Source organism: Danio rerio, chromosome 5 (assembly GCF_052040795.2).
Source record: "Danio rerio strain M-AB ecotype USA chromosome 5, GRCz13ab, whole genome shotgun sequence".
In the NCBI taxonomy this organism is placed as follows: Eukaryota; Metazoa; Chordata; class Actinopteri; order Cypriniformes; family Danionidae; genus Danio; species Danio rerio.
Window position 1 is genome coordinate 34,101,428 of NC_141025.1, and position 23,447 is coordinate 34,124,874.

Below are 23,447 nucleotides of genomic sequence, written 5' to 3' on the forward strand. Positions count from 1 at the left end.
CAGTGCAACCCTAATTTTCATGTTTTGTGCTACGTTGCTTAAATAGCAAATCCATTTGCACCACTTTGTGGACTGGGTGTGCCAGACTATAAAGGAGGTGTGTTAAGGCGCATTGTTGGCTCATTGAAGTAGAACTGAAATAGATTGCGCCGTTGACCAACCAAAAACTGGTTTAAAGGCCAGTGCAGAGCACGTTAGAAGTGCTGGTCAAAAACGCTTTTACATAGCTTAATACACACAGGATGTACAGCAATGCACAAATATCTTTACATATGAAAAAATTAAAGGATTAAAATTGTTACAAAAATTAGTATTTTCTACACAAATATAAAAACCACTGCTTCCACCCCTTCTTCACCTCAAGGGGGTTTTGAGGGCGTTAGGTAGTGTGGGGAAGGGGTTTCAGTTAATTCATGACAATTTGCATTTGTATAATGTTATTATTATTATTAGCATTATTATTTCTTATATGCATATTTATATTAGTTTTAATAAAAACAAGTTTAGATTTGTCATCCTGTTGGGTTTCTAAGACATATGCATCCCCATATGAGGCATAATAATGGGACGTGTGCTTGGATATAACTTTTTCACCACACTCCGTTATTATGTTCATTTATTCATTTGCTGGAAATTAGAGCTAAAATTAGAAATAGTTTTGCAACAAATCTTTGTGCTTAACAAACAAAATTAAATATGTAGGCTGATGGATGTCTTCAGTGGAGTGAGTGCAACACTGTTTCCTTACTCCACCAAAGTAAAGGAGTAAAGTAAAGAGTAAAAGTAAAATAAAAAGAAAACAAAGAAAGTGAATGGAGGAGGCTCGTTCTTTATCTTCGTTCTGCAGATGCTCTGTTAAACTGTTTTCTCGCTAGTCAAGCATTTTCCACTAACAAATTCCACCATGTAAATAGCAAATGCGCCATGCATATTTTTCCATCTTTAAAATAGCAAAAGTGGTTTTGGACACACCCTCAATGCTTTTGCGCAATGCACTTTAGACTTTGCACCTAGATCATTAAAATAGAGCATTTCTTTTCTCTCTTTCCTCAGGAAAATGGCAGTGACACTCCTGGATCTCAACTCCACTGGGTCACCTCCACTTTACTCCCCTTTGGAGAATGGCCAAAACATCTCAGTGAACCGTTCCACCTTTCGTCCAAATTATTATACAAATATTACCTATGTGGACTTCTATCTACACGAGCCCTTTGTGTCCGCTATCTTCATTGTGTCCTACCTCCTCATCTTTATCGTGTGCATGATGGGCAACGGAGTGGTGTGCTTCATTGTGTTAAGGAGCAAGAACATGCGTACAGTCACTAATCTCTTTATTCTTAACCTGGCCATCAGTGACCTGCTGGTTGGCATCTTCTGCATGCCAACAACATTAGTGGACAACATTATCACAGGTAAGAGCTTTTTTTAGTGTGCTATAGATGCTTTTTTTTTATTATTATTCAAACTGCAGTAATTGATCATTAAAAATTTCACTCAGATAAAAATGTGATGTTAAATATATGTAATGTTTATATTTGCCTTAAATATTATTTTTTGGCATCGTTGATAGTGCCCAATTACATCTGCTGCAATTTTCATCGTAGATAATTATCATCAAAATAAAACTCCTTTACTGTAATGATTGTGTTAGAGTCCACTCTCCATTCCAGATAAATAACATAATAAGACCCTGTCAGAAAATACTTTTAGAAGGCAGTATAGAGTGGAATTAGGAGGAGAAGCAAATATAGATGTATTATTATCTTTATTGAAAATGATTCAATGCTCACTCAGTCTGACCATCACAAATCCAGCAAGTGGTATTGTATTGTAAATGTCACAAACTATGGGATTGGAAAATTACTGCTTCACAACATTGTCTAGTGACAATAAAATCATTGAACTGGAGACATTTTCTTATCTTTACTTATAACAACTATGCCTTCAGTGTCAGAAAAAATTTGTACCTGTTGCCATTAATGTCAGAAAAAAAGGACAGTGGAGGTGCAATTTTGCACCTGTTGTACAAAACCGATAACTATACTTTGAAAGGTTAAAAACATTCAATTCTGTACATAGAATCAATCATAAATTTTAAAATAGAGATACAAAAAGGTACCATTCAGGGCAGCACCCCAATATCTAACTTAAAAAGTGTTTTGTGTCTATTTTCCAAAACTGTTGAGTCATAACAATAAAGTTAAAATGATAATTAAAAAACCATCAACCCAAAATGGCCATGCATGCTTTTATTAAATTATGTTATTACATAATGGGTGAATATAAAATAAAATTATTTAAAAGAAAGAAAATAAAACACAAATAAATGGTTGCTTTAATGCAGGGTTTCCTTAACTTTTTACCTCGCAACTCCCAAAATAACAATGCCAGTGACTCGCAATTCCCGATATCCTCTGAGGTGGTTATAAATATATAAACCGTGCAGACATATCAATAGGCCCAAGTCTATTCGTTGTTTTCATTTCTATTGTTTAATTTAATCCTCTATGTTTAGTTTTGGCCTGAATTTATTTTTAATATGCTGTAAAGGTGTCAGAAAGTTTAGGGTGGAGCCATAAATCAAATCAAATTAAATCACTTTTATTGTCACATCATCAGCAGCACATGTGCTATGATGAGTGAAAAGCTTAAGTGCTGGCTCCAGACAGTACAAAATACAGACAGTGCAAAATACAAACAGTGCAAAATACAACAGCACACTCCCAAAAAAAAAACAGAACAATGTAAAATTGACAGTGATATGTACAATGAATAGGTGTCCACATAGTTGTAGGCAGTGTTGTTTTAAGTATGGATTGGTTGAAGTGCAGTGCATGCTACATATTGATGGTGTGCATTGAGGGGTACGGAAGAGTCTGTGTGCTAGTGCGTGACCGGATGCTGCGGAACCGTCTGCCTGAGGGTAGCAGAGAGAAAAATCTATGGCTTGGGTGGCTGAAGTCGCTGATAATTCTCTTGGCTTTCCTCATGCACCACCTAGTGTAGATGTCCTGGAGGGAGGGAAGCTCACCTCCTACTACGTATGCAGTTCGCACAATTCTATGTAGGCCTTTGCGATTGCTACTGGTACAATTTCCATACCAGGCAGGTGGTGTTACAGCCAGACAGGATGCTCTCCACAGTGCAGGTGTAGAAAGAGAAAGAGGATGTGGGGGCACATTCCAGACCTCCTAAGACACTTGAGGAGGAAGAGGCGTTGTTGTGCCTTCCTCAGCACTGTGTCTGTGTGGGCAGTCTTTGTCAAATCCTCAGCGATGTTTACTCCAAGAAACTTGAAAGTGCTGACTCTCTCCACTGGTGTCCCGTTGATTGTGATGGGGGTGTGATCTCTCTTCTCTTTCCTGAAGTCCACCACCAGCTCCTTGGTTTTGCTGATATTGAGTGAGAGGTAGTTTTCCTCACACCACTGCATCAAAGCGTGCACCTCCTTTCTGAGGAGCCCGCAACACGGGGGCCATGCTCGGCGCCATCTTGATGATGTAATATCGTACATAAAATTCTATGTTTTTTTATCTGTAGATTAATTCTAATAGTTTAATAAAATAAATGTGATTTTTGGAAATCACTAAACGACCCCCATTTTGGAAACCACTGCTTTAATGAACCAATGCAAACACAAGTTGCTACACATATACTTAAATTCTTTGTTAGATTCTGCAGATGTTAGGGTCTTTGTATTTTATAAATATATTGTTATTAATCAGTTAATAACCCTAATCATTAAAATAATTTTATTGCAGAAAATGTGGCCTCTTATTGTCACTGTTTTGAAACCTGGCTAAGAAACATTTACAAATTGAATTGGTTCACTGCTACCTGCATGGAAGCATTGGTCTGATGGCTTTAATGAGCTGTAATTCTAGTAATATGTTTATAAAATGATGCTTAATCGCTTCTAATTTACCTGGTTGGCAGGCTTTGCCTACTGACACACAGAACAAGCAATAATAAAATAACACATCACACAATTTGCAGAACTTTTTTATTGGTATTTAAGTACTTGCAGATTATATTTAACATTTCTGTAGAAGGTGTCTTTACACCTTTTTACCTGTAACATTTATACATATTTAAGCCACAGACTTTGTTAGTCTGTGGTGCTGCTTAAAAAAATCCATTTAGCAAAGCATAACTCTTAATAATAGAATAGAATAATAAGAGAAACCTGGCAAAATGTATTTTAATCCAGTTTTTGAAACATTTTAAAACCTTTTAAAGGGGTTTTAAACCTTTTATGCCCCATTTTACAGGATATAATAGGCTTGGGTGTTTCCAGAATATTTTTGTCAAGTTTTAGCTCAAAATATCGCACAGATCATTTAAAATATGTTAAATGTTTTTTTTTTTTTTTGCGACATGTCTAGAAGATATTTTTTAGGGTGTATCACTTTAAAAGTAAATATTCTGTCTTTGCTGATAGCCTCATGGCCAGTGCGCTGGCATGTAAACTGACATAACTAAGACTGTCAGTCATTTGCTGTTGGTGGGGCCTAAACAATATGACATCACTTTGCTTAGAACCAAAACTGAATGCCTAATGGGATTGGTTTGGTTTATTAATGTAAGGTAGTTTTGTTTCCAGACTTGTTGGTAACATGGCTTTATTCATTCATTCATTTAATCATTCATTCATTCATTCATTCGTTCATTTTCTTTTCGGCTTAGTCCCTTTATTAATCAGGGGTTGCCACAGCGGAATGAACCACCAACTTATCCAGCATGTTTTACGCAGCGGATGCCCTTCCAGCTGCAACCCATCACTGAGAAACACCCATACACACTCATTCAAACACATACACTACGGACTGTTGGGGAAACTGGAGCACCCAGAAAAAAACCCACTCAAACACTGGGAGAACTTGCAAACTCCACACTACCTTCCATGTGACTTTCTTGCTGTAAGGTGATTGTGCTACCCACTGTACCACCATGCTGCCTAGCATGCCTTTACTAGACGCAAATTCGCAGGTCAGAGTTCAGCAACAATGATGTTTGGAAAGCAGCAATATGTGAAACAGCTGCATACAAGCTTGTGTTCCAGTCATCTACATTGCCATACCCATGAGTGTAAGGCAATGGGGAGGTGTAGAGTGACAAGGAACACAAGGAAGTTACACTATAACACACAGCTGTTCACAGTCCCTTAACAACACATCACAAGTTGATAACAAGTCCTTTTTTAGACTCTACCGTGCAAATCTCTCACTTGCTGACTTCAAACAGTAAAACCAGCATGTGTGTTTGCTTGACATTCATTTTTGTTAATCCCTTTTCTAGAAATACAAAATGTACTGTAAGGCTACACTGTAAAATCCAGCAGTGCAATTCATTAAATGAAATGAGTTCATTTGACTTATATTTTTAATGAAAGTTAATTGTACTTTGAAGAGACAAGTTACATCAAAATTTAGTTCAAAACTCTGAATGAGTTCATCATGCACATTTCTAGTTCCCAGCATCATTTATGTCAGACTGGAAAATAAATGTAAAAGAATGAAATGTTATTGTGTATTTTTTTGCACATTATTCATTCATTAATTTTTTTTTTTTTTTTTCCGGCTTGGTCCCTTTATTAATCTGGGGTCGCCACAATGAAATGTTTCTCTGACTTATCCGGCATATGTTTTACGCAGTGGATGCCATTCCAGCCGCAACCCATCTCTGGGAAACATTGTAAAACTTGTGTAACCAGAACACCCAGAGGAAACCCACGCCAACACGGAGAGAACATGCAAACTCCACAAAGAAATGGCAACTGACCCAGCTGAGGCTCGAACCACCTTCTTGCTGTGTGGCAGTCGTGCTACTCACTTTGCCACTATGATGCCCTGCACTTAATTAAAAATGATTAATTTCTGTAAAAATGTAATTGTAAAACTACTTGTATTACAGCTTGGGTTAAATCAACAAAACTTAAATGGTTTAAGTAAATGTGTAATAAGGAATATTTTAAATATATTTGTAAGAAGTAAATACTTAATACATTCATTCATTCATTAATTTTCTTTTCAGCCTAGTCCCTTTATTAATCAGGGGTCACCACAGCGGAATGAACCGCCAACTTATCCAGCACGTTTTACACAGCGTATACCCTTCCAGCTGCAACCCATCTCTGAAAAAATACTTAATAAAATTAAGTCAAAATGACTTATTTTAATTAGGCCAATGAGTTTGTGCAATTCAATTTAATTTATTTAACAAATGTATATTTACAGTGTATGATTGCAACAGTCACCGTTTGTTTTAAAATATCCGATATCATTTTACCTAAAAATACACACACCAAATAAAATTATATCATGAACTTCTCACATAATTGTTAACATAATACATTTATTCATTCATTTTCTTGTCGGCTTAGTCCCTTTATTAATCCGGGGTCACCACAGCAGAATGAGGCGCCAACTTATCCAGCAAGTTTTTTTACGCAGCGGATACCCTTCTAGCTGCAACCCATCTCTGGGAAATGTTAGCATAAAAGAAAACTTATAATTAAACTAAATAATGACTTTGAGTTTTAAACAAAACAAAACCCAAGCTAAAGACACAGTTCTGAACAATTATCTGATAAATGCAACAGGAACAGCTGATCAGAATTATTTCCCGAAGCCACTTGCCAATATATGGTAATTATATTTGGCCATTTTGTCTTTTTGTGCAGTGCACAAAGTATATTTACATGTATATTTGCAGCACTGAAATATGTTCTGTTCAGTGATGGCAAAAAAAGTTTCCTCAGCAAGGAGACAATTTTGAAAACACAAGGCAATCAAAACAGCCACATTTTGGAAATTGTTTATATGAGTAAATTGTGTAATAGTTTTGTCTTATGTAGTATATTTTTGTTGATATTCTTAAACAGGTACTTGATGCGCATTTATATCATTTCAAGAAAATCAATATTAAACTTTATAGAACGAATCATAAATCTAATTGTAGGTATTCAAGTGAATCTCAGTAAACAAGCTCTTCTTTAACACATCCAAATTGGTCCATTCTTCTACATCGCATTGAAAGCTGTTAAATGGAGAAGTGCTTTTTTCGCACAAAAGGAGTATCTTTTTACTAATGGCTTCTTGAGAGAGAAGCAATATGTGGCTATGTGTTCTCATTTCTTTCATCTGGTTTCCATGCAGTCATTACTTACTTTGAAGCCTATCAAGTGTTCTTTCACTAGGGCACCATCAATCACCTTGGACCTAATGCAGTTTTCATGAATCAAAGTTCTTCTCAGTTAATCCTCACACCTGGATGTGCTTCCAAGAGCTTAACAGCTCTGAATCGGTTAATGGGAAGAACCGTGTTTTTGTGATAAAGAAATGAACAGAAGAAATTATGCTGCAGTACTTCAAAGACAGTAGCTGGGAAACTCTGCTCAGTGGTTTGATGTTGTTGTTTTTCAAAGGAATAGGAAAACATTCAGGGAATTTTAAGCATTTGTTGTTTTCCATAAAACATTAGCATAAAAGAACTTGCAAAGTTCTGGAAAGGATTGGTTTGTTGCACTAGGTACATAAATATAGAAAGATAATGTAAAATAATAAAACGTGATTTGAGTCTTCTAAATGTTTTTTTAAGTTGTGTTTTGGGCACAGCTTATTTGCTTTAAAAATTTTACTTTGGGTTAAATTTGGTCTTTCAAATTTAATTTAAATTAACACAGCGTTTTATTTGGTCATTATTTTACCCTAAATTATGTTGAAATAACCCAGCATTTAAGAATTAAAATGAATACAGCGGTTTTGTCATTATTTTACCCTAAATTAGGTTGAAATAACCCAGCATTTTAGGGTGTATGCTAACACATACTGTTTACATAGCAAATGCATTTGCGCTCATATGTGCGCCCATAGACATTCTGGTCTAAAAAGGAAGGTCATCTGAGGCGCATTGCTGTCGCGTTTCTATTTTGAAAAACTATAATAGATTTTTCAATAGACCAGAATAAAGCCGGTCTAACACGCAGAGCGTGTTAATTGTGCGCCTCGTTTACACACTGCTTAATACACACAAAAGCAATACGCAAATATCTTTACAAATGAAAAATAATTAAAATATTAAGGATATGTATAGGATATAATAAGGATATATATAGGATATAAAGATAAAGGATTAAAATATTACAAAACATATTATTTTCTAGCCTACATAAATATAAAAACCACTGCCTTCATGCCTTCTTCATCTTGGGGGGCTTTTTCAGTTTATTCGTGACAATTTGCTTTTTTATAATGTTATGATTATTAGCCGTATTATTTATTATATCCATACATTTTTTTAAATATTTTTTTTATTAACAACAAGCTTAGATTTGCCCACCTGTCGGGTTTCAGACCCTATGGGGCACAGCATGTGTTTAAGGATATAACTCAGGTTTTTGAACAAACTTCGTTTTTATTGTTCATTTATTCATTTGCTGGAAATTAGATCTGAATCTATAGGCTATCTATAGGCTAATTGATGTCTGTGCGTACAAGGTTTCCCTATCCACGAGACTGAAAGTGAAAGTTAATAATTTGTCTCTCATTCTCGCGCTGCGGATGCTCTTTTTAACTGTTTTCTTGCTAGTGAAATGCTCAGTTTTTTCACTCACACTTACTTTACGTCATGTAAATAGCAAATGCGCTTATGGCGGGACACAACTGGCTCTTAAAGGGATTGGGAGATCAGACTCTGATTGGTTTATTCTCAAAACACCTATAACCTTATAAAATACCTTATAAAATAAGCTCAACCCTTTTAGATTATGCGCCATGGCGCAAACTGTATTTTTCTATCCTTATATTAGCAAAAGTAGATTCTGACACGTTTGCGCATGGACCGTCAAAATAGAGCCCGTCATGTTGTAACCGCTGGTACAGACATTCAGTCTGCTCACTGAAATAAACACAAGAATCTCGTGGCCGTAACATTATTTCAACATCTATTTTCAAACCAGAAGAACAAATTTGATCAAAATAGTGCAAAAAAACTATTTTATAGTAAAATATATGTGTCCTAATAGTGTTTTTAGCAGCATGGGACATATATATGACTCTCAACATCTCAACAAATGTGTTTTGGTGTTTTATGACCCTTTTAAGCTCACATTTAAAACACCCACTGTAATCTTTAGCAGATACTTCCATTAATAATATTATGCCTAAATTTGTTTGAATCAGTAATGCTACAGATTTTCTGCTTCATTTAAGACCTCATTGCACCAGGCTGATGATTCAACAACTTTGTTAATACAATTAAGATCGTTGTTGAAAGCACTTCTCAAGTACACGACTAGGGAGAAGGTGACATTTATATTTTATGGCATTTAGGAAATGCTCGATTTAAAGAGCAACTCATAAACTCATTTGCTTTAACATCAGATATGAGAACGCTGTGATCAACAGATGGCAAAACATGCAATCTGGAACTTATCTTGCTTAGAAAGTAGGGATACCACTAAGATTAAACCACAAAAATAAAATGACGTGGGAAGGAAATGATGCAGCTTGTCATCTTGCCAGTGAATATATCCTGTTTTCAACCAGTGGAAAAGAGAATGCCCATAAGGACTGACAACATTTTAAACACTGCAAATAAATATGGAGATCTCAAAAATAAAAGTGCGATGAACAATGCTTTTATGCAGAAATGCTATGTGAATGCAGACCTCAAGGCTTCAAGTGCTTGCAAGAACTATACCTTCAGTGCACAAATTATTCAGAGCTGGATGTCCTCCAAGATTTTTCAATTTGCTCTGAGTGAACATAATGTGTCTGCAAGATCTGCTTGCACATGGTAGAATTAGGCATTCCAGAATAACCAACATCTGCCATACAACAATGCTGCAATACATGGACATATTTAAACACAAATGCCTTTAAATTGTGAAAAATTTTCGCTTTATGACAAGTAACTGATTCAGTTGTGACTGGCTGGAATGTGTGCATGGGCAGATCAATTTTGGAAAAAAAATCACAATCATCATTCTTATATTGGTCAGTATTAAACGTAATTTATTTCTAATTAAAGCAAAAAAAAAGTCCTTCAGTCAAGAGCAGTGAGTGATTTTTGTCCTTGTCTTGTCCACTTCTTGTTGGTCCAATTTACTGTTACACATGCATTTTCAGTCTCAACTCCTTTTTGTATTTACCAGATAACAAATGTTGATATAGGGTGGCAAGGTGGCTTATTAGTTAGCACTGTCACATCACAGCAAGAAGCTGGCTGGTTTGTGTCCCAGCTGGCCTAGTTGGCATTTCTGTGTGGATTTTGGATGTTCTCCACGTGTTCGTGTTCACGTGAACACAGTTCAAACACATGCGCTGTAGGTGAATTGGGTAAACAAAATTGGCCATAGTGTGTGTGTGTGTGTGTGTGTGTGTGTGTGTGTGTGTGTGTGTGTGTGTGTGTGTGTGTGTGTGTGTGTGTGTGTGTGTGTGTGTGTGTGTGTGTGTGATTTATTTGAATACACTAAGTGAATATTTTTACCAATTTGTTGCTATGTTGGACTATACAGAGGAATGAATGCAGACTATTAGAAAGAGGGCAGGATATAAGTCAATAATCATTTTATCTTGATTATTATTGTTATACAATCATTGAATGCCGAAATTGAAATTGAGTTTTGATTAACTGCACAGTCCTAATCAAACCCTTTATTGCACAGGTAGTTCCAGGCAGGTTAATTATTGTCTGTGTGATTTATTTGTATAATTCATACAGCACATTTCTTACACAGTGGCAATTTAAAGTGCTTTACATAAACTGAGGTAAAAGAGACAAGTATATAAGAAAATAAAAACAAACAAACAAACAAACATATAACAATGAATTAAAAACAGAATAAAATGTGTTAAAACAGGTTTTAAAAATGAAAATAAAAGATTAATTATTGAACTTCCTGTTGGTAGACCTAGTTTAATATAGCTGCATACGAAGTGAGATTATAAACTATTATAAACACACCTTATATTTGTGTTACTTCAATTAGCTGATTATGGCAGATTGGATAAAGTGCACAAGATGAACCACTGAAGATGATGGTAAACAAGAAATGTTATGAAAACAGGAATCAACCAAAACATAATGTTGCACAGATGTGATGTGTTTCAGAGCAGATATGAGCAGCATCGCAAAGCATCATACACTGAAATAAACTAAACCCATAAGATTTTAAATCAAGTGGTGCCATCTTTAAATCAGTTAAATACTGCTTGAAAAAGACATGTTCATTACCCTGTGAAAAGTCTGACTCGGAGGAAATGGCAAATATATCTGAACTCTCTAAGCTAAACTAAATCTAACAAAAACATTAATGAAACAAACTAAAAAAAACTAATCTAAAACCGAAAAAGAATAAAAAATAAAAAATAATAAAAAAACGCAAAAGCATATTAATCAGTGTTGTAAAGTAACGGATTACAAATACTCAAATTATTGTAATTGAGTAGTTTTTCTCAGTAATTGTAATTTACTAAGTAGTTTTAAAGAGGTGTACTTTTACTCTCCCATGAGTACATCTTTAGTGCAGTATCAAAACTTTTACTCCACTACTTTCCTTCAACCTGCAGTCACTACTTTATTTTTTCTTGTCTATGAGGATTTAAAAAATTAGTCCTGTGATTCCTGTCCAATCAAATCACACATAGAAAGTTAATCTCATCATAATGAACTGCCCCAAGATTTTGGCGATTTATAATGGCAACAAACTGGAAGCATTAGTGTGCATGAAACTGTCCAAAACCTTTACACACAACCCAAAGACTGTTTAGATGCATGTCACTGAGGAGAAGATGACAGATGTTTACTGTATGATTATCGAAATGGCCTTAAACACCCAGCAGGTACAAAATGTCAACATGACATCAGATTGACTTTGTACCCCAAAGTCATAGATAGGGATGTTGCATTTTGTTTGGAAATGAAAATCTGGTTTACATCAGAACCCAACATCAGACCAATGTCAATGTCCAACGTCCAACCAAAAATAAACAAATATCAATGTCTAATGATGTTACAGCTTGACCTTGTGTGGATATTACCACTATACCTATCAGACGTTGGATTCTGGTTGCCATAACTGACGAAAAAATGCCTGCATTTGACGTCAATATGATGTTGGTTTAAGATGTTGAATTTTAGTCCCTTTCTAACACAACATAAAATCGACAAAATATCATTGTCATTTGAAGTCGTTATTGGACATCAAAGGTCTACTTTTTACTCATACTTTGAGTAATATTTAAAACAGATACTTTTACTCACACTACATTTTAGGCAAGTAATGGTACTTTAACTTAAGTATGACTTTTCACTCTTTCCACCATTGATAATAACCTTGCGACAGTGTGGACAAATGCGAAATGTCAAACAGAAAAAGAAAACCCGGAACTCCCACAGCTCCGTCCTCTCCAAGAACCGAGCTGCTAAAGAACCATCACTAGTTATTCAATTACCCTTCCAGGTCAAGGCAACACATAAACCTTCAAGCAAAGCAAAGGACTGACCCTCACAATAGCTGTTTTTATAAGTAAGACCTCACGAGTAGCACTTCCATGGAACTTGCTTCACACCCCTAAAGCCAAGGCCACTTTACAAATAACTGTTGACATCTGGCAGGAAGATTTCCCTATTCTTTGTGTGAACATTACCTCAAACTGATAATAGATAGCTTAAATGAATGAGACTATGGCTTAGTTTATATCTGGTATTTTTTAAAGCTTGGTGATCATTGATTCAATCACATGTCATACGATCAATAGTCAAGATTGTGGAACTTTTAGGAGGCTTATGAGGAGATGAGAAAGCAAGTGAAAGAAACAGCCATATAGTATACGATTGTTTAGTCCTACATTATTAAAATATACTTAATATACCATTTAACCAACACCCCTTCTTAGAAAAGGACATAATGCTATTGTACTGAAAATTCAGGGTTGGTGTATAGCTCAATTGGATGAATTGCATTAGTCGTAAATCAGTAAATCATTGGTTTGACCACAATAAGCCCACACTGTAAAAAAAAATGGTTATCCCAATAAAAATTAAGTTAACATAATATATATATTTGTACAAATATAAGTGGATTGAACATAGAACAATTAAGCTGTACCCCTAAAAAACATTGGGAACTCATTTTAAATGAGTAGTTTGAACAAGCAGCATTTATCTTTGAGTGCAGGCATTGGTAAAGTGTGTATCTTGAATAGAAGCTGATATAGGGGTACTCAAGATCAGAAGGCAAGGGGGCCACATCAAAACCACAAATAATAAAAAGGCCACAAATTAGAATTTGCATAACAACAGTTTTACCCACCTAACAATATATTAATTTTAAAGTTCGCATATTAGATCTATTTAAAATACTGAACATAATGAACATGAAACATTCATTCACTTTTCATTTTCCTTCGACTTAGTCCTTTATATATCAGGGCTCACCACAGCGGAGTTAACCACCTACTTATCCAGCATATGTTTTATGCAGCGTATGCCCTTCCTCCTGTACTGGAAACATCTATAATCACATTCACACACACTTATACTCTATGGCCAATAGTTAATCCAATTCACCTATACCACATGTCTTTGGACTATGGGGGAAACCAGAGCAGCCAAAGGTGCTCCAGCTGTGACATGAACCAGCGACCTTCTTGCTGTGAGGCGACAGTGCTAACCACTGAGCCACCATATTGGTATTAAAGTGTATAGTATTTACTCAAACAGAGTCTTAAACTTTGAGCAGATATGTTGAGCACTATTAAATATTGGCCAATATTATTTATTTAACAGGGGATAAAGTACATCAGGTATATTATTACATGGCTAAGATGTAATAGTTTGTACATTTTTAAATGAACGCAAAGCTGACAGAAACTAAAATGGCCGAATGGGGCCTATATATTAACATACATATGACACAGTCACAGGACAACACAAACAGTCAAGAACAGTAGCATAACAAACAAGGATATGTATATATGAATGTTAACATATTTGCTGATCAAGACGATTTGAAGTACCCGGATGAGCCTGTGTTATTCAGTGGTTGTTATTTCCGAAAAACATACCTTGGAATGTTGTGACTGACCATTCAGAATCAAGTTTTCCAGATGCAGGTATATATTTTAGCTGTGGCGGGTTAAACAGGTGCTCCCACTAGCCACTTTGGCTGGTTAAAAATCATTTTTAAATTGTAGTTTTTTTAAAAAGCAGTGTTCAGCAATAAGGATGGCCCAAGGCCAGCGTAAGAGATGACAAAAATGATTGTGTTTGAGTGAGCAAAAGAAACTGGTGAATAAAGAATGAGAGGATGATTAGATGATCATGCATGGTGAGACTATCCTCAGTCACTGATGAGCCCTTCATTGTCAAGCAAAACTGTGAACGTGACTTGATCATCCTTTCATTACCGCACACCGGTATGTTTTTCACCTGCTTTCTTTTGGTTAGTTTTTTTTTTTTTTTATGGTTTAATTATCATCCTTTACAGTTGCTTTTATGTGAGATTAACTCTCCATTTACATCCTGTTACCTGAAGATTGTTTTAGATAGATGACAGTAATTCTTTTTTAAGTGCCAATTTTTTTAAGAAAAGTTTTGTTGAATAAAAAGTGCATGTATACAGCTATATTTAGCTTGTTTTGACACAATATTCAGATTTTTTAGTTATGAAATATTTATTTAATTATTTATTTATTGTGTGGCTAGAAAAAAATAGGTAGATCCTTAATGTTAAGTCCTGAAAAGTCAAGTGAAATAAAAACAAATCTCAATACAACACTATGATAGCACAATCTATTTAATTATGCTCATTGATCAAGTTCATACATAAAACACAAAAAGTCAAATGAATAAGGAGTAATGTGGTTATAACACAACTTCTAAATCAAGTAATTTTAGCATACCAAAGTCAAATTTATACATGATGACATATATTTTCCCAACAACAAAATTGTGGCCAGTAAAAATAACAATGGCTAATGAGTAGTTGAAAAACTACTAGCCACAGTGGCTGGTGATCAATAAAGTAATGTTAAGCCCTGCATGTAATACTATTTTATAATTCACTATGCTTATAATATTAGATTATAGAAAATGCAAGTGCCTCAAATTCTATTTTAACTGCTGCTCAGCTTTTTAAAAATGCAATGGCCATACTTTCCTGTAACCAAGAACCTCAGTGACAGTGTCATTGTGTACGATCCAGCAAGAGCAGTCAGCAGCTTTCTGGAGAGTAAAATAGGCATCACACTTAATCGCTGTAAATGCAAGTTTAGTAAGTCAAAGGTTGAAGCCCATGAATTTGTGTCTTTAGCAAATAGCAGATAATACTGTACCTGCAGACATGAAAAAGGTGAATGTAGTGCTACACATTAGTGCTCAAACCATTGCCAGTGAAATGCTAGTTTTATGAACAGGAATCCTGAAAACATGTCAATTGTTTGCAAGTATTATCAACTTGACAAAATTACAAATATACACTACCAGTCAAAAGTTTGCGGTCAGTTTGTTATGTTTTGTTTTTAAGAAAATTATTCTGTTCATCAAGGTGGCATTTATTAAATGTAATTTTTTAAAATTGTTAAATATTGTGACTCTGAAGACTGGAGTAATGAAGCTGAAAATTCATTTTTAAAATCACTGGAATAAATTAGTAAATTAAATGCTAATCTACTTTTGAACATTTATTTTAGCGCAATACCATTTCACAATTTTAAAAATTGTACAGTATTTTTGACTAAATAAATTAAGTCTTGGTGTGCAGGATAAGCTTACTTTAAACCATTTTAAAATAATACTGACCGCAAACTTTTTACTGGTATTGTCATTTCAAATGTAAATTGAGTATGCAGTTGTTCAGGCTCAGTTGCTTGCTTAAGCACAAAAATGTACACTAAAAACATTACCAGATGCTAAAACAAGCTAAAGTCACAGCAATTGTGTACAAAGCTGGTGGTTTAAATGAAATGGCACTGTTTATTTATTAAGACACATTTTTATTAACACAGGAGTGGTCCTAAAAGACTGGATATGGGTGTTCTATAACAGTATAAAGGATTATGTGATTCCAAAATGTAATATTTGCATATTAAAGTTTAATAATAATCTCTAATAATATACTGTATTAAATCATGAAGTAAATAAAATAAAAAAATTTTATTAAAACAATGTAATTTAACTATTTATTTTAAATAACTCACTCCCAGGGCCGTTTATATTGAAGTTGATATTTAACCTCGCCATGTTGGTGTCAGGAACGGGGTTTGAACCTTGGTCTGCTGTGTCAGAGTCTGAATGTTTAACCACTCAGCCACAGGTGGATAATGAATCCAGAAGCGAGAAAGTACTTGAACTATGAGAGATTTATTATTTAAAACACAAAAATCCAGATTTGGAACAACAAAAAATGCAGAGATAAGAAAGGACTGAGTTAACGGAGAAACAAAAAGGCCAACAGGCAAAATATCTCAGTAAAAATACTAGAGCAGATGCATCCAAAAACAAGGGAAAACGGTTAAGTAGCATAGAACTCAGAAATGAACAGATCTTAAGAAAGCAGGGCAAGACTCACGGTAACAACGAAGGGCTAGCATCAACAATAACTGAGCAAAGAAACAAGGGAAACTAGTGAACTTAAATACACATGACATAACATGTAACATGTGAAAACAATCACTTAATTACTAAACTCAAACAACACAAGGGGAGAAATGAGGACATCAACAAAATCATTACATGTAAAAACTAAAGTCATAAAATGACAGGTCCTGACAGTTGGTGTTTTTTAACATGTAATTCTTACGAAGTGGGTCATTAGCCAATTGCTCAATCTCAAACCTGGAAGACCAGGACATATACACATGCAATATGGGCAATGTAGTACATTCAATTCACCTATATCGCATATGTTTGGACTGTGGGGTAAATCGGAGCATCCAGAGGAAACCCACACCAACACAGGGAGAACATGCAAACTCCACGCAGAAATGACAACTGGCCCAGCCGAGGCACGAAACCATGACCATCTTGCTGTGAGGTGACAGTGCTATCCACTGTGTCACCCATTTATTTAGACTTACTATCTTTTATTGATTTTAACAGTATCTTAAGAAAATGTTATTAAAAAGGTGTTGTCACTTTTGTTTTATATACTTTTGGTAGGTTTGCAAAATGTTTCATTGCCACTCTAATGTAACACTTGAGAAAGCTCACACTGATTTGTCACTGCCGAACCACCTCAAAAACAATCTACCTATAATGGTTGTGGTATTACTTGGACCCTAGAGAAGACATAGAAGACAAAGGCTCATAATCATGTGCTGTCAGTCTCTGAAATGATATTACAGCCAATGCCTCTAGAGCTCATATCAATGGTGAAACGTGACACTCACAGACCGAGCGTGAAGGTTGTCATTCTGTGAGATGTGAACACTTTCAGCTCTACATCTATGGCTGTCCATTTACACTTGTAGGAAGTCATCAAGCCATCAAACTCATCTGGAAATAATCTGCTCCAAACTGGTTTCATGTCATTTGCATGAATGGAGCATTTCCATTGTTGAATGCAGAAAAGGACACAACAGTCCCAGTGATTATCATGCCAGTCTATTTTCACATCCTCACTCATCCCTGCACAGAAGAACAACAGCAGCAGCCACGATACCCGAATAAATCAAAGAGGAGACTTCACACAGTCAGCTGCACAAAGTGTTTTCCAGCTTTTGTTGGAATGGGTTAGCTTTTCAAATCAGTAATTATTAGCTGTCCTGTGAGATTTGCTTCTTCATTACATTTTAAGACGTCATATTTACAAATATGAAAGCCTTGTCTTGCTGATTATGTTAAAATGTGTTGCTTTCTTTCATTTCAATTACCAAAACAAACGTTAGAAACCACAGTGAGAAAACATAGGCTATGACTATACTAATCTGAATCTATCTATCTATCTATCTATCTATCTATCTATCTATCTATCTATCTATCTATCTATCTATCTATCTATCTATCTATCTATCTATCTATCTATCTATCTATCTATCCATCCATCCATCCATCCATCCATCCATCCATCCATCCATCCATCCATCCATCCATCCATCCATCCATCCATCCATCCATCCATCCATCCATCCATCCATCCATCCATCCATCCATCCATCCATCCATCCATCCATCCATCCATCCATCCATCCATCCATCCATCCATCCATCCATCCATCCATCCATCCATCCATCCATCCATCCATCCATCCATCCATCCATCCATCCATCCATCCATCCATCCATCCATCCATCCATCCATCCATCCATCCATCCATCCATCCATCCATCCATCCATCCATCCATCGACACACATACAGTGCTCAGCATATATAAGTACACCCCCCACAAATCTCTCATTTAAATTAATATTTTTATAGGAAGCTTTACAATATTATATTTGTGCATATACATTAGTTTAGTCAGTACTGAAGCCAAATCTGGAGCTAATATAGCAAAATAACACAATGATTCAAAAATTCGTAGCCTAAATGTATATATTATAGAAAAATATTAGTTTTTATTCAGGGTTTTTTTTTTTTTTGTGCATTTCTCACAACACTTGTACATTTCTGCACAACAGTTAATGCATTTCTCAAAACAATTAGTACAAACTGCAAAACCTAGTTGATAACCTGCAAGAGCATTTTAATATGCTCAAATTGGATAGTTCATTCCTCAAAAGCAAGTATTGATGTCAATCAAAGTGTTAGTGTTATCAAAATAAAAAGTCCTGACACCATTGTTTATGAACAAGATAGTCAAATGGCTTAGTCTTGTTTTCATTATGACAGTTTACTCTGTACATTTTTTCAATGCAAAAAAAGTGAGATTTTGATGACTCTTCCTGGAAATGCTCAAGACAGCACTATATACTATTTGCACAGGCATTTGAAAACAACAGTACAGTTAGACATCACTGGATTTAGTGAGACTCTGAGTACAAGACACTGAATATGTATGTTTCACAATTTTACTGCACATGCTCTATGCAATCCTAGTTTTTTCACAGCATTGTGCAAAATACTTAATAAATACACCCTTAATTACAGCAAACATAAGCTTCCTTTGGATAAAACTGTGCACAACTGTAGACAATAATGCAGTACATATTGGAACTGAACCTGCAACATACATAGGTATAAATAAGTTGTAAATCATTCATGAAATTGTTTATTTAGAAGACATTTTCAGGGAAAAAATATTAAAAATTTTTCCATAAAATTTGCTTTACAGATTTTGACAATTAGTTTAACATTTTGGTTTGTAATGACTCAAGTGAAGAAATGAGGACTATTAACTTTATATGGAATGACTATTCAGCATTCACAAGTTTAGTTAACTTTGACTGACATGACATAAGCAAATGATAATGTTATAAACAGCAGAGAGTTGTATGAAAGCAATTGATGCATGTCCAAAAGCATTTTCGATTTCTTTGAAGAAATGAGAAACTGCTACTATGATGTGCACAATTGACTAATTGTTTTGACAAATGCCTTAACAGTTTTGCAAATGTAAATAGTGTTGTGAGAAATGAACCAAAGCCACTGAGAAAAACTGTAACTACATTTTTGAAAAATAGCAACAATTAAGAGAAGCAAAAAATATTAAATTCACTTTTATTAGTATAGCGCTTTTACACTGTAGATTGTGTAAAGGCAGCTTCACATAAAAGATCATAGTAAACTGAAACAGTGTAGTCCAGTATTTAGTGTTTAAGTTCAGTTCATCTCAGTTCAATGTGGTTTATTAGTCACTATTGAGGGCCTGAACACTGAACAGCAAATCCATCGATGGGTAGCTCTACCGATCCCAAACTATGCAAGCTAGTGGCGACAGCGGAGAGGGAAAAAACTTCACCGATTGGCGAGAGTGAAGAAAAAACCTTGAGAGAAATCAGACTCAGTTGAGCATGACTATTTTAATTTCTCCGCTGGCCAAACGTCTTGTGCAGAGCTACAGTCTCAGCGGCGGAGGCAGGAAGTTGGGCCTCAGCGAAGACCCGTCTGTCCCTGGAGCGTTACAGGAATCAGGCTCATGCTCTCATGTTTAAAAAATACATACAATTTTGTTGATGGGTTGTAGTCTGTAATTTTTTTGGCAACATTTGCTTGAAATTAAATGTATTATCATCCATTTCTAAAGATGTTCTGTGACTTATTTTAATAAATATATATGTTTAATAAATCTGTTTTATTTAAATGCACCAATATATACCCATATCCACTGAGAAATGGATACAAATCTTCATTTCAAAATGGGGTGTACTCATTTATGCGTAGCACTGTATTACGTAATACAATTTTGTCCTTTAATACCAGCAGTAAGATATATAAACTGTACCTTTAATTTTACCTGCTCAAAGAAAAACTATTTTTAGAGGTAGATGCTCTATAGACTGTAACAAATGCACAAATAAATGCACAAAAGACAACATGAGCATTTATAGCAATCAAACGAATGAAATTATCCCGTCTGCTTTTTGAGCTGTGTCAAGTGAGTTCTTACATACCTATGATTGGTCATTTTGTTCACGCTCTCAACAAAGAGGACTGCTATTGGCTCTAAAACTGTCTTCGCTGTTCACAGATAAGTGACATGGACAATGAAAAGCAGACTTAATTACAGTCTATATGCGCATAATGCACGGTTTTCACAGGTAATCAGTAATAAACACGATGTAGAAAACACGCACACTCTTGTCTGGATCCACAAGTATTGCTTTAATAACTGAGAGGAGAGGAAAAGTTATCTTACAAACATGCTGGAAGTTCAAAGTTATAAAGTAAGAGAGATCGTGATGGTGTTTAACAGCTGTCATTTTCTCCCTAGCAGTGAAATAATGTCTCCTGGTTCTGCTGTACATTCAGTGCCAGTGAAAGGCTGTCCAGCAAATTCACAAGCAGTGAATTGTGCACAATTATCTGCTTTTTAAGTAGTTAAAGAATTTTACTCACTCGCCCTCCCCTCCCTTGCCATAGCATTCTACCGCGACATAGCGATTATGAGATAAATGACGACAGTACATGAAAACCGGTTTTGATCTATTACTGAACCGATGCAGAATTGTCTGCGTCATGCAGTGCATTGAAGAAACAACAACCCTATTTAAGAGTAGTTGAGTTAACTCCTTTTTGTTCATAAAATTACAGTGCAGATAAAAATCATTCAGCATCATCTCGAGCATTAATTTCATGTGTCATAGTAAGGGCCAAAATAAACACTGGTCTTTTGTAGACAACTTGGAAAGTCAAAGATAGAATGTTATCAACTGTTCGTACATCAACGCAAAAAGTATGAAGAGTCTTACATATACTGTATACCGTTAGGTTAAAAACGTTTTTTTACTTAGCATATAATGAATTCAGCAGTGTTTAATTATTTATATGAGTTTTATGAATGGTCTCGTATTTGCCATCCTACTTTGCAATCATTGTAGGGCACGTGTTGTAGCTGTGTGCTTTATAAATAATTGAAATCAATCTTTTTGCTCAATCAAACTGATATCATACAAGCCCTGAACAGATCTTCTGTTGACTAATGAGGCAAAGACACAGACACAAGATCTTTTTTCTTAATTGACACACAAATCTGTTTAATAAATCTTTTAGGTCTTGCAGTTAGGACAATAAGATCCACCATGGAATCCAAAAACTGCAACATACATGTTGCAGTCAGAATTATTAGCCCCACTTTGAATGTTTTTTCCTTTTTTAAATATTTCCTAAATATTGCAAGGAAATTTTCAGTGTGTCTGATAATGTTTTTTTTCTTCTGGAGAAAGTCTTATTTGTTTTATTTTGGCTAGAATAAAAGCAGTTTTTAATTTTTAAAACACAATTTTAGGGTCAAAATTATTAGCCCCTTTAGGCTATATATATATATATATTTTTTTTTTGATAGTCCACAGAACAAACCATCGTTATACAATAACTTGCCTAATTACCCTAACATACCTAGTTAACCTAATTAATCTAGTTAAGCTTTTAAATGTCACTTTAAGCTGTATAGAAGTGTCTTGCAAAATATCTAATAAAAATATTGACTGTCATCATGGCAAAAATAAAATAAATCAGTTATTAGAAATGAGTTATTAAAACTATTATGTTTAGAAATTTGTTGAAAAATCTTCCCTGCGTTAAACCGAAATTGGGGAAAAAATAAACAGAGGGGCTAATAATTCAGGGGGCTATAATAATTCTGACTTTAACTGTACATTTTTTATGAAAGAAAAAACATACAAAGTGACTGGTATTCAGCACTACAAAGTAAATGCAAAGAGAAAAAAAAAATGTCCTGTATTACTTTTTAAGTATGAATTGTTGTGGACTGTTAGTCAGCACACTGTAAAAAGTATTTAGTGACTAGTTGCATAGATTTAAAAATATCTATGTGAATATGTTCATTCAATTTATCCTGTTAAACATTGTTTAGTTTGCCAAAACTTGACTTCCATATTTTTGTTTATTCATCCGGTTAGCTTTAACCATTCTTAATGCTAACTGTAGTATTTACATTAAACTAAGTTTCAAGAGTTCCCACTTAGCTGATGATTGATTATAAAGCTTGTTTGGCATGCTGTCCCGGGAAAGAGCCCTGCGCTCATAAGATCCCCGAGCCCGGGGCTTCCTCCCATTTGCAAGGCATGAGGGAAGTTTGAGCTCAGGTAGATCTCGAGAATTCCCCTGCTGTAGTAACTAATAAACAGATAATGATTGCTCTTTAGAGATAACTACTTACTAGGAGCATATGGTGCCGATTTGGATTAGTCAATTAACATAAGTTTCATGTTTTTGGACGTGGGAGGAAACTGGGAAACCCGGGGGAAACCTACGTGAGCACGGGGAGAACGTGTAAACTCCGCACAGAAACGTTGGCTGGCTTGGTAAGGACTAAAACCAGTGATGTTTTTGCTGTGAGGCAACAATGCTAACCACTGGGCCCCGATGCCACCCATCTAGGAATGACGAGGAGTTCGGGTGCAAGGGGGTATTCTTCAAAAAGAAGATGGCTGTCATATGGAATTTAGGGTATTTATAGTGGCTTAGGAATCGTCTGATTGGTGAATCATAAATTAAATAATGTGAGGCCGGCTGCAAGCAATCATAAGCACCTGATCCTCTCGAAATTAGTTTATAAATAAACTTTATTAATCATGTTCTAACTTAATTTTAGAAGTTTTAAGTAAGTTTAACATAATATAAGTTTTAATGGACTCATTAGGTTTTAGTTGATTCAGCTTAAAAATTTAAGGCAACCAGCATCTTTTTTACAGTGCAAGCAAGTATATGCTGTAGTTCATCTCAGATAGTTTTGCTTCTCCAACATTTGTATGCTAAGCAATATGGAAATAATAAAAAACAAATGAATTAACATATCAAGAAGTAAAAAGTCTCGCT

The 23,447-nt window shown here is 35.1% G+C and overlaps 1 protein-coding gene across 9 annotated transcripts in view; it reads left to right on the plus strand.

Annotated features, from left to right (window-relative positions):
* The window catches only part of LOC561565 (neuropeptide FF receptor 2), an 80,315-nt gene that overhangs the window by 38,327 nt on the left and 18,541 nt on the right, over positions 1-23,447 (plus strand). For all 9 annotated transcript variants that reach the window (XM_087253644.1, XM_087253646.1, XM_087253648.1 and 6 more), the window contains exon 2: positions 1,054-1,412. In XM_087253644.1, the coding sequence (XP_087109770.1) occupies positions 1,058-1,412 (355 nt within the window). In that variant the 5' untranslated portion in view covers positions 1,054-1,057. The remainder of the gene's footprint in view (positions 1-1,053; positions 1,413-23,447) is intronic.